At 38.2% G+C, this 12,409-nt stretch overlaps 1 protein-coding gene across 1 annotated transcript in view; it reads right to left on the bottom strand.

Annotated features, from left to right (window-relative positions):
* spns2 (SPNS lysolipid transporter 2, sphingosine-1-phosphate) overlaps nucleotides 1–12,409 on the bottom strand; it is a 62,951-nt gene that overhangs the window by 11,926 nt on the left and 38,616 nt on the right. The window contains exons 4-9 of the mRNA XM_026211799.1: nucleotides 11,376–11,527; nucleotides 8,128–8,194; nucleotides 4,936–5,078; nucleotides 4,303–4,455; nucleotides 4,028–4,217; nucleotides 367–432 (exon numbers count right to left, since the gene is read on the bottom strand). Coding sequence (XP_026067584.1) covers nucleotides 367–432; nucleotides 4,028–4,217; nucleotides 4,303–4,455; nucleotides 4,936–5,078; nucleotides 8,128–8,194; nucleotides 11,376–11,527 — 771 coding nt within the window. The remainder of the gene's footprint in view (nucleotides 1–366; nucleotides 433–4,027; nucleotides 4,218–4,302; nucleotides 4,456–4,935; nucleotides 5,079–8,127; nucleotides 8,195–11,375; nucleotides 11,528–12,409) is intronic.

Here is a 12,409-nt window from a genome sequence, read left to right as displayed (position 1 = left end):
GAAGCTGACTGGAGTTTAAGACCTTGGCTGACTCAACTTCATGACAGCTTTTCTAGCTAAATCTTTCACTTTGCCTTACATGCACTCTCTGTTTACTGCTCTAAGTTCACTGGCTTCCTCCAGACCAAAACATTCGAACTGAAAATGTTATTTCCTTTTATTTTCCATGAGTGGCGTTTCCATTAAGTGCAATCAAAGGCAGCAATTTGGTCTTGGGCCCCACCCAGGCTATGCCAAACCTCGTAGTCATGCATCCCACCGTTCAAAATAAGAACCTAGCCTGAGAAGATGACCAGTTTTGTTACAGTTTAAGGCTTTAAAGTTTCCACTCGATGCAGCAGATAAATACAGGCTTTCAATACGAACCATTAAAATGTCCGCCGTAATGGCCCAGTTCAAAAAGAGCAGCGTCTCTCCGATGAAAATGCAGATCTGAGGAGAAAAAGAGAGGGAGAAGGAGAGTTAGGGGAGAAGAAAGGCCAATTATGTTTCACTTTATCCTTTAAGATGAGAAGTGTACATAAATACATACAGATAGCAGGGTTCGCAGTTGGTCAAAAGCTAAATTAACCCGGCTCATCTACTAAATCACAAACCCCTAATAAATGTTGTGGAATATGAAAACGTGTCATTATACTGTGGCTGCGTTATATGCAATTTTTGATTTGAGGGCAACAGAACCGTGTCTTGCTCCAAACCGTAAAAAAGAGACTAGTGGTTAGCATTATACTAGAGTGGAACCTAAAATGTCTGGCGGCTGAAAACGTGTTACATTTAACAAGTTTTGTTTTGGGTTTTTTTGCAGACTCGCGCGATCCCACGAGAACAGACTAACTGACTTAGGCATTCCCACGCAAATTAACTGATATCCCTGAGTGTCTGGTCTGGATTTTCTAGGTGCTTATGGCAGATTGAGACATAAGGATTAAATATCTCCACTAATCTTAGTGACTTGACAGAATGTAGATGGTCTCTTCACATCTCTGAGGCCGGAATGCAGCTGACGCCAGCTGCTGGGGTCAGACCAGATGGGATTGTGTGATGAACTGTAGGTTGCCGGGGAATTTGATCATTCAAGTGGCCGTTCTGACTTTGTTGGGCTCAGAGTGATATGTTGAGCAGGGCTGATGGAGGGATGACCTCAGGGTGTAAAACAGAGGTGAAAGTATTAGTTCACGGGTCTAAACACGGTGTGAAAGAATATCTGAAGGTGAGGAAATGAAAGCGTGTGTGTTTGGACATGTATGAAACCCTGTCCCAAAGTGGCTTGAGGCTCAGACAGCGTGACGGACGGACAGACAGGCTAAAACTGTAAAGCCCTGCAGGACTCTGGTTAAGGGCTGAAGTGTGCTGATGAGACGGCAGCTGTCCCTGCTGGAACAAGCCCTGACAGGGCTCCAGCGTGCTGTCACATTCTTGGACTGCACATCTGTCACTATCAAATTTTCTCACTCCAAATATTTTCCCTCCTTAAAGTTTTGGATCCTTGTTTTTAGTACGCTCCATTTGGATGTAATTACAGAAGCCTCTGGACAAGTGATTGAAAGGGTGCACATGTCTTTAGTTGCGAGCTGAGTATATTTTTTACGCAGAACTGACACCGTAAAGTTACCTGTTTGACAAGATGGCATGAGGGCCTGTGGTCCAAATGATGTCATTCATTTCTATAAATACCTTAAATTTGATAATTTACTGTTTTACTAATTTACAAATTTTAGGCTTTTACTTTTTCCTTTTCCACATTTTCCAATTTACTATAAAGTGATAAATGACAATATACTGTACACCACTGTTCAAAAGTTTTGAGTCTTTATACACTTTTTAATGTTTTGGAAGAAGTCTCTTATGCTCATCAAGGCTGCATTTATTTGATCATAAAATACTGTAAAAATAGTAATATTGTGAAATATTATTACAATTCGAAGTAATATACTTCTTTCATTGATTTTTGCCATTATTTCAGTCCTTAGTGTCACATGAACCTTCAGGAATAATTTGTACATTCTGATTTAGTGCTGAAGAAACATTTCTTATTATTATAAATGATGAAAAAAAGTTGTACTGGTTAATATTTTTGACCATTTCTCAGGATTCTTTAATGAAAAGTTAAAACAACAGACTTCATTTCAAATCTTTTGTGACATTATAAATGTATTTCCCATCACTTGGTCAATTTAGAAGCTCTTACTAAATATTCATTTTCTAAATATAATTTTTTAATTATATTTTTTTATACTATAAATCGTTTTCTTTTCTTGCACCCTTTATTGATCAATATTCAACCAAACATTGTGTGAGTTCATGTGAGCCACAGGTAAGACTGTCTGCCTTATTACAAATATTTTCAAAGTCATCACAATTTTTAACAAAGGCCAAACACCAGGTGAGTTTGAGGTGAGTCTGAGGGTATGTTCAGTTCATTACCAGTCTTTCATATTTAAGATAAGGTGGCGAACGTTGAGCAAGCTTTGGAGTTCTCAAACATAACACCAGAAAGTGCACTGGGTTCTTCTGTCCATAGGAAAGACAAACAGTCTCTTAAACATTTTCTCATCAGGCTTCTCATCATAAGCACTTACGAGATTCCCAGTCTGGTTTGGCCCTCCGGGAAGCGTGTTGCATTAAGTTCTGACCTGATTGTTTTTTGTTAAAAGAACGAGTGTGACCTGGTGGAATTTTTTGTTTTCTTATGCAGCATAACTTTTTCTATTAGTGACTCAGAAATGCCACAGTCCATTGTTTCTTAGCAGTAACTGTGAAAACTGCTCCCTTTTCCTGCTTTACATGCCAATTAAACAAGTATGCAGTGCCTGTCGCTCTTATTCTTTTAGTATTGGGTTTGGATCTTAAAACCCAGCCAAGCAACTGTTAAACCTACTGAATTCAACAGACTTTATATATTTTAAAGCCTTATATGCAATAGCCAAAAAAATACATTGTATGGTTCAAAAGTATAGATTTTTCTTTAATGCCAAAAATCATTAGGATATTAAGTAACGATCATGTTCCATTAATATATTTTGTAAATTTACTACTGTAAATATAACAAAACTTATTTTTTGATTAGTAATATGCATTGCTAAGAATTCATTTGAAAAACGTCAAAGGCGATTTTCTCAGTATTTTGATCTTTTTGCACACTCGGTTCCAGATATTCAAATAGTTGTATCTCCACCAAATATTGTCATATCCTAACAAACCATGCATCAATGGAAAGCTTATTTATTCAGATTTTAGATTATGTATACATCTCAATATCGAAAAATTTACACTAAAGTTTTGTGGTCCAGGGTCACATATTGAACTCTGAATAGAAGTGACCTTATTTGACTCTGACTGAGATTATAATACAAGTCTTACGAGTTGTACAAGAGATATTTATGCCACAGTGTTAAGCAACCTTTCAGGGGAGAATCTCAGTGTTTACGCCACAATTCCATGGTAACCAATATAATGAGAGATGTTTACATGAAGTGTTCTAATATTGTAGCAATAACAGATGTGTAATCCAAGGAAGACCGTTAGAAGAAATATTTACTATATGTCCTCTGTGTTTGTGTGTGTGTGTATACACTGTCATTCAAAAGTTTGGGATCAGTAAGATTTTTATTGTTTTACTGTTTTACTCCTTATGCCCATCAAGGCTATATTTATTTAAAAAACAGAACTACTGTGAAAAACAATAATATTGATTTACCATTGTTATATACTTTAAAATCTAATTTATTTCTGTGATGCAGCACTATATTTTCAGCAGCCATTACCCCAGTCTTCAGTGTTAATTCACAAATCATTCATATATGCTGATTTATTATCAATGTTAAAACAGTTGTGTTGCTTAATATTTTTTTTAAAGAACAGCATTCATTCAAAACAATATTTTCTAACAATATACGTCTTTATCACTTTTTATCCATTTAACACATCCTTGCTGAACACACACACACATACACAAACAAACACACACACACACACAAGTATGTTTTGAAGCAAGTTGAAAATGAATAGTCAAAATAGAGCTACTTACATACGCTCCCACAATGCTCTTCTTGGCCACAACAAAGATGAGGCAGATGAAAATAGCAGAGCCCAGCATGCTGACTGCACACACCAGCGGGTCGGCACGCTCGGTCTTCTGACGGCAGAGCCGTGTGGTCACGGCACCGATCACCACTCCCAACAGCCCCGTCACACAGGTGATGGCTCCGAATATCAAACTGGAGATGAGAGAGCAATACATTGTCAAAAGTGTAATGTTTGCATTTGTACATTACTTTTTCAGCGGTATGTGTATGTTAGGACCTGTCTTTGCTGCTGCATGGTTGATTTGTGCAGATCAACGCTGTCTTCTGCACCACCTGAGCTCTGACCAGGTACTGCGGGATCCAGATCCCAAACGCCCCCGTGGCAAATGACACTGCCGCCGATGCCAGAGATGAAAATACATAACTGCGGCTAGGGAGCAAAAAGAAAATGAATGAATATGCATAATGCCTGAGTTTTTCTGCATTTGCAATTTCCTGCTTCTGCATTTTAGCATGTTTTTCTGTAACTCTTGCTCTTTATGGATTCATTAATCTGTCAATTTGGCCACAACAAAGATCCAGTGGTGATCTAAGATCCAAGGTTCCAGTGGTGTGAATCATTTCTTTTAACAATCAACTAAAATTACACAATGTTTTTAAAATTTAAACTGTTTTAGTTGTATAATACTTTGTCATACCGCAGGATACTGTTTCCAGCTACTCCAATACACTGTCAACAAATTCCAGGGAAGGTAGGACTGTAAAAACTATAGACTTTGAGAGATCCAGTATTCTGAGTCGATGGCTGATTGCTAAGTGATTACATCTTGTACGCCCCAATCCTGAATATTTGGTTCATTACATTCTTGAGTGATGGATAGAAAAAAAAAAGATTAAAGAACAGGCATACTTTTTAGCTAGAGCTTTCATGTCGCAGAGCCAGGAAGTGCGTGTCTTTATACGTCCAGCGATATGGTCAGCACTTCCTCTCTTTGGCTCAGGGACAAAGATGAAAATGAGGGTCCCAGCAGTCAATCCCAACATTGGAGAAACCTTGAGACAGAAAGAAAAAAAAGAGAGAAAAAACAGGATTTAACAAAAAAAAAAATGCAAATCATTTTCTTATGTATTTATGTCTTGCTTTCCAGTAAAACATATCCTTGAAACAAAACTACATGAGATTTTATGATGTTCATAATTCAGTGAATATATCTTGAATTAAGTTAATTTTTCTACTCCACTGGTCATTTAAGAATAAACAAAAATCTAGTATTCTTATATTTATATAATTGTTTTTACCTAAAAAATACTGCTTAAGAATGCTTTCAGTGCAGTACTCCATGCTATAGCTAGACTAAACATTTTTGCTAGTCTGTGCCGTCTGTTAAACAAACTCTTGTGCGCTGAACAATAAGAATCTTTCTCGCATCCTGTTTGGTCTAGCAAGTTATTCACTGAGTCCATAATGGTGGTGTTATTTTGTGTTCAGCTTATGGTTTAGTATGTTACACATTAGTTTTATTTCTATTCACATCAGGGTGTGTAGTGTAGGCAGTGTACTAGATAGACTGCTGTGTGAAGTGGACTCCATTAGGTGATGTTTCTTTACTCCGTCCTCTCGTTTTCTTTCTCAGTTTTCTCCCTTGTGTGGGAGCAGCTGCGGTCCACCAGGCCATGAGCTATTAGCTCTTTTATCATCCTTTCTGATGGCTACAGCACAGCAGTGTGTGCATGTGTGTGCGCGCATGTGTTTGTTGTTTCGCTCGCCCACATGGAAGTAGCGTTAGCGCCTCCGTCGCTTGTGAAAGCCAAAGCAATTTTGTCTGTCAGGCGCAATCCTCCTGGAGATCATTTATAGCACATTAATGCAAAGCTCTGCACAAAATTGTGTCTCTTATGGGTGTGTTTGCGTGCATGTAAAGTTCTGGGCAGCACAATTCCACAATTACAGTATTTCTGTCATATTTTCTAGTTTAAAAAAGCTATTATTTGATAAAAAATAACATTAACACTACCATTTATGAAGTTCGTAGTCTGTAAAATGTATATTTCAAATAAATGCTTTTGTTTTGAACTTTCTGTTTATTAAATAATTCTCAGTTTACATATTTGTTAACTGTTTTCAATATGGATAAGTAGGCTCATGTTTCTTGAGCACTAAATCAGCATATGTGAATGATTTCTGAAGGATCATGTCAAAGTTACAAATTACATTTTAAGTATCTAAAAATAGAAACCTCCAAACTTTTTATTATTATTAGAATTATTCATTATTACCTATACACATTTGTTTGAATTAAAAATTATTTTGTTTATTTATTGTGTGCTATTTTATAATGATATTAAATTATTCTACTGGAACATAAGAAAAAAAGTTTCTTAATTATAATTGTTATTACAAATTATTATTATTTTTTTTTTCACAGTGTTTAGCCGTATAAATCATTACAGTGTAAAAAGCAGATCAGTGCGTCCCAGTGACGTGCTGCTGTCTTATGATTCTGTGGACTCTCTGTGTACACTGCGGTGCTTTTAAATACAGAGCTGCAGTGTCTCGCTAAAGCCCGGATTTGGTCTTGTTATCCTTCCATAACTAGAAAACCCAGCAGCCGTTAAAGAGGTCTTTGCACTGGACCTATTTTCTGTCCGTCACACTGAGGGGGTTCCTCACAGTCTCCCCGGTCTAGTTTTATATCAAAGCCTGTGTTGATCACTCATCTTGATCTCTGACTTTGACCTGCACTCTACCATAGTATTATCAGATGCTGCCTTTTCCTGCTAATCTCAAGCTAGTTCTGTAGCTTCTTTCATGATTTTTAAGGTTAGAGCTGGCACAGAAACTAGTTAGTGCAATCAAAGAATGAGAGATCGAGGTGGTATTTCTCCGGGCATTTCTGGTCTCCTTCCTGCAGAATATTGATATGGCTCTCAATAATTATAATCTAATCTTCCACACCAAAAAAATACACTCCCTATTCGAGAACGGAAGGCGATTGAGTTCTTTAGGCCCTTGCAAAACAAGCGGAAAGTGGCAAGAAATGTTTTTTCCCCCCTCAGAACAGGATATGACTGATACGGAGTACCTTTTCATCTGTCCGTTGTTTTTATACTCATTTAAAATGCCACAGATGATTAATAGTCCACCGAATCACAAGCTTTGTCTTCTCAAGGAATGTTTTACTGGATCCAAGAGTTCAAACAATTGTGCTCCGCTACTGTTTGCAAAAGTGTTCCGACAAACTAGCTCCAAATAAAGCTATTCATGTTCCTGAGGGTCACATAACTGTCATGCAGAGAGGAGTTTTTGTAAGCTTGAGAGGGTTTAACAAGTCTCCTTTTAGGCCTAAGAGCTTGACAGCCAAACCTCGTTGGAGTTTTAAGAGCCACACATCAATCATAATTCCAGTTCATGATAAGTCACTCCGTGGATTCTTTATGACCCAGCGAAAGGAACGCCCAACTGTTAAAGTTTAAAATGAACAAGTGAAGCGGCTGGTTTTTAAACAGCACTGAGCTAATGAAGGACAAAAAAATCTGAAGCACTTCAGAGGCCTCTCACTTTCTCAAAACAAAGTTGGTTTAGCTCCCTCTCTTTCACCTCCCAAAAAAGTTATAGGCCACAGCCCTTACTCTCACACAGTCTTTTCATAAATTAGTCATTTTAGCTGCATGAAAAGGTGCTCTGCTTGGCTCTTTTGGTAATTGCTGTGGTTCATCAAGGCTACTGAGGAATATCCCACAACAAAATGCTCTGTGAGCTCCTGGGTCTCTGCAGCACAAAGACCACAGTGAGAACTGAGAAGACCTTGTTCTTCACGGATAGCATGTCTGAGCAGGACCCGAGAGAGCTGGAAGTAATGCTAAATTAATGCGCTTAAGCTAGTTGGGTTGTCAGTGCCAATTGCACAGGCTTTAAAGCGTGCAGGAATGCTATGTATTTTTCAAGAGACGGGCCGAAGGTATTTTGGGATTCACCTGTCTGCCATGGGTTTTAGGGATATTTTTGACCTGGACTAGAGGAAATGGTGTGTATTTGTGGAGGCTGTGCATGCTTCCTTTTAAATATTGATACTACACATTGAGACATTTCAACAGCTCTTACCCTCAGCGCCCAGAACCAGTCCCCTCCAGCGTCTTTAGCGATGGATCCCAGGATGTAGCCCAGACCGCTGCGGACAGAGAGCAAAACATGTCATTATACACAACAAACATATCATATTCCATGCATAAACATCCGCTATCCAGTTGGTTTGCTGAGCATAGCTGAATTTTAAAGTAGTTTTTGTTTGCTTTTATTTATATTTACATTTTAGTAGTTTACGCCTGCAATTAATGTGAAAACCTGTTAAATTAAAATGTAGAAATGTAAATTTACCAACATAATCTAGTGTTTTTGCTATCTGTTTGGATTTTAAAATTTACATTTAGTCATTTAGCAGATGCTTTCATCCAAAGTGACTTAGAAATTATGACAACAGAACCAACAAAAGAGCAATAATATGTAAATGTATATTTAATGATGTGGGTTACAAATGTTTCAGGTTTTTAAAATACATTTTATTACCAGAACCTCTCTAAAACCAGCAAACCATGCTTGCTTGACCATCTTAAACTGGTTTCAGCAGTTTTTAAAAGCTGTTTTGCCATTGACTTGGTCTGTCTTCTTTTCCCGATTGTCTTTCCAAGCCAAATCTGTGTCATACATGCTAAAACTTTCATGCTCTGAGTAGGCTGGCTGAACTCAGCATGCATACTAATGCTGCTGATAATGGCTTTACACTGAACATCACCTCTGGCTATGTAAGAGAGTCAACCACTTAGCATTACTCAGGGGCTTACAATGACAGATCAGCTCCGGGGGAAAGAGAAAGGGAGATGACTGGGGAGAGACGCCAGCTTCCCACACAGTGTCGCTTGGGTTTTTGGATTTGGGGACTGTGGTGAAATACGAACATCAAACATTCAGATGACCTAATTCTGAGAATCCCTGTCTGAGGTTGTAGGATACGGTTTCAGAGTGCATTTGTCTCATGAACTTTTCTTTAAGTCCATCTAATGCGAGATTGCCTGACAGAGTGATATAAGGAAAAGAGGAAGACGGCCACTCAAGGTGGGATCATGTGTGGAATCTATGAGTCATATCTCTTCAGACGTAGACCAAACTCTCTCAGCTCTATATCCTGTTTACAGTCTGATGAATTTCATAATTGCCATGTTATGATTATGGTGTGGACGAAGTACATGTGAAATATTCTTTCTGTATGCAGATTATCTGGTTTGAAACTATCACTGGATGTTATTTGACTAAGCCGCCATTCATCTTGCAATGTACGAATTGTTCTCTTCTCTTGGTCATAGTCTTGAAAAAAAAAAAGTTGAGTGGGTGTCACACTGTTTTTCTTTCCAGCAGCTCTCTATTTCTTTGTTTTAATGACAGCAGCATTCAAGTGATGTGAACTCAAGTTACAACCAGGTTAAAATGCCTCACTCGATCAGGTGTAAAAATGGTTATAGTGTGAGAAAGACACATACAGTATTCATTAATATCATACACTACTGTTTAAAAGCTTTGGGTCAGATATTAGATTTTTTTCTGAAGTATCATTTGACACCGAAGACTGGAGTAATGGCTGCTGAAAATTCAGCTTTGCATCACAGGAATAAATTAAATGTTAAACACTATTAAACAGAGAGCATTTCATTTAAATTGTAATAATATTTTACAATAATACCATAGTCTCTTGTATTTTGTTTTTTATTGCACATCAGGCCATGGAATAACTGCAGCGTTTTAATCTTTCTGTTTAGATTCGGAGTGTCCCTCCCAGCGTTTAACCTCGTACCCACTTCCTGTGTTCCCAGACACTTGCGCCAGGCTGTCGCTCAGCAGGTAAACCACATTGTTTATCTTTGACTCCCCCTGACATATCCCACTGATGGACCAGTCTGACCTGACCCATCAAACAATAGGACCTTGTCAGTTAATACATATGGCGCTCAACATGAGTGTGTCCACTGGACCTCATTCAGTGTCCAAAACCCATTAATTAAACTTAATTCACTTTCTAAACTTAATTGTTTATTCATTGAATATGGCCAGTAATAATGTACTTGATTGGATGAGAGGTTTTAGATATTAATTTCAGGCGTTCGCAATGTTGTGCTACCATTTTTATATGTCTGTAAATTTTTGTCCACAAGTTGTCAGTGTTACTCTGTATCTCCATGTTTATTAATACCTAAAATGTTTTCCATGCCCATAAGAGGACTAAAATTTCCTGCTAAACATTTCTCTCATGGTTGAAGTCACTTCCTGGAAACAGTAACAACCAGACTGCAGATAAACAGTGCGCTAGACAGGAAGTGAGGCGGTACACCGTAGTCTCTCACCTCTTATTGTTCGTACTGTTTATCGTTTGTTAGGACCGAACCTAGTTAGCTTGCAAATACCTCAACTCTCCTATTTTTCGAACTCGTCCTTTCCTCTAACTGCGTTCAGTCCCTTATCGATACTATTACTAGCCCTCAGAACAGGTCTTTTGGTGACAGCTGCTGCGTTCAGATATTTCGGTGGGTGTTATCCGAATGCATGTATAAAACTCTAGTTTGTGCACTAGCATTTGGTTTTGTTGTTTTTCTTCCACATCAGATTAACAATTAAACTGCAAGATGTTGTATGCGAACGTAATTCAGCTAGAAATGCTGCACACGTACAGTCATGAATTTTTTATCACCTTACCTCTGTTTATTTTTCCCCTTTTCTCTCTAGTCTTTTTCCAGCTCAGCGAGCAAAAGAAAATGCCCGTGTTTAGTGACTGTAATAGGTCAGCTTATAGTCTCTCACAGCAGCAGCAGATTTAGAATATCATTGACTGTTTGGCCCATCTGAGGCAGTGACCACATAAAAAAAGCTGAGTATAATTGTATTATATGACTTACTATGCTAAAGTGATATTGTAAAATCATCTCTAATGAACATCTGCACACCTTTAATTAAATTGCTTAAGCAAAATTAAATCGCCTGGACTCCCTGTGTATTTAGTTTATTGCGAGCTCTTGTGGGATTAGAGGTAAGCAAGAAGACTTGAGCAAAGGTGGAAAATGTATTTGCTTTGCTATGCTATTGCTATTTTTTTCACTGCAACTAAATTGGCATTTATTCTAATATATTTTTTTTTAGAGATCTCACAATTATCTGTTTATTTATTGTTGCAAAATGAGTCGTTTTACCTATTTTATACATTAACATAAATAGATGTATGTGTATTGGTTGGCCTTGATAGTAACTGGTAATAGACTGAGAGAAAAAAACAATGGCATTGCTTATCACTAATGTCTAGTGATGCTCACCTTCCAAGTGGGATGGCCAAGTAGAAGACAGAGAGCATCACAGTCCTTTTGTTGTTTGTGAACAGGTCTCCAATGATGGTTGGAGAGATGGATGAGTAGCTTGATTCCCCAATACCCACCAAGCATCTGGACAGCACTAACAACCAATAATACTGCAAAAGAAAAGGTCATATTATTAGAAAAAAGCCGATGGAATTTATTTTATATAGCATTCAATTGGCAATTGCCACATAGCATATTTTCTCTTCATGATGTTAATGATATTAACATCACACAGAAAACACAGCTCATTGATCCCTGAAACATTTTCATAAATCTATCTATTGACATTGAAACTGTGTTTATGTTTGTGTGGCTTTTGTACATTTCTTATCAAAACTGAACATGTGTTAGTGGCAAAGGAGCAAGTGTCCTACATTTCCAATACAGTGGGAACATGTGGATGTTGTCCTCTGACCTCTATCGGGGATAAAGGAAGCCAGACTAAGAAACCACCCTTCCCTGAAATGGCCTAGACTTTATATAGTCATTCGTGTAAAGATGTTTAACCGTGGGTGTGTAATGGACATCTATACTGCTGTGGAGAATTTGGGTCACCCTGGCAGTCGCCCAACTGAGGAGGCGAGTTATAGATTTCTCTGTTGCTTGTGCTCACAGTCCATTTCTTTTATGTTTTTTTTTTCTCACTCTCCATCATAATATCTCATTTTTATGATGTCACTGGTGGTCTCGGTCTGGCAGCAGTGGGGAGTCTAGCCACACCCAACACTGATGGACTGAGACAAAGCGTGAGGAGCAAACACGGACACCCTCTAGAGACACCAGGTCATCCCATTATGATATCACGCACATATACAGCAGACACACACACACACACACACACACACACACATACAGTTCTGTCGTAGCAGACTTCCATGTGTAATATCTCCTGAGGGGGTTTACAAAGCCACCTGACCAGCCAGATGCTGTTGTGTCAGACTTTTGTGTACTAACAAGCTTCCTGTAAATGCTAATGAGATAGTGTGTTAAAG

Source organism: Carassius auratus, chromosome 30, assembly GCF_003368295.1.
Source record: "Carassius auratus strain Wakin chromosome 30, ASM336829v1, whole genome shotgun sequence".
Classification (NCBI taxonomy): Eukaryota; Metazoa; Chordata; class Actinopteri; order Cypriniformes; family Cyprinidae; genus Carassius; species Carassius auratus.
The sequence above is the reverse complement of the archived record's forward strand: the minus strand, read 5'-3'. Positions and strand labels throughout refer to the sequence as shown.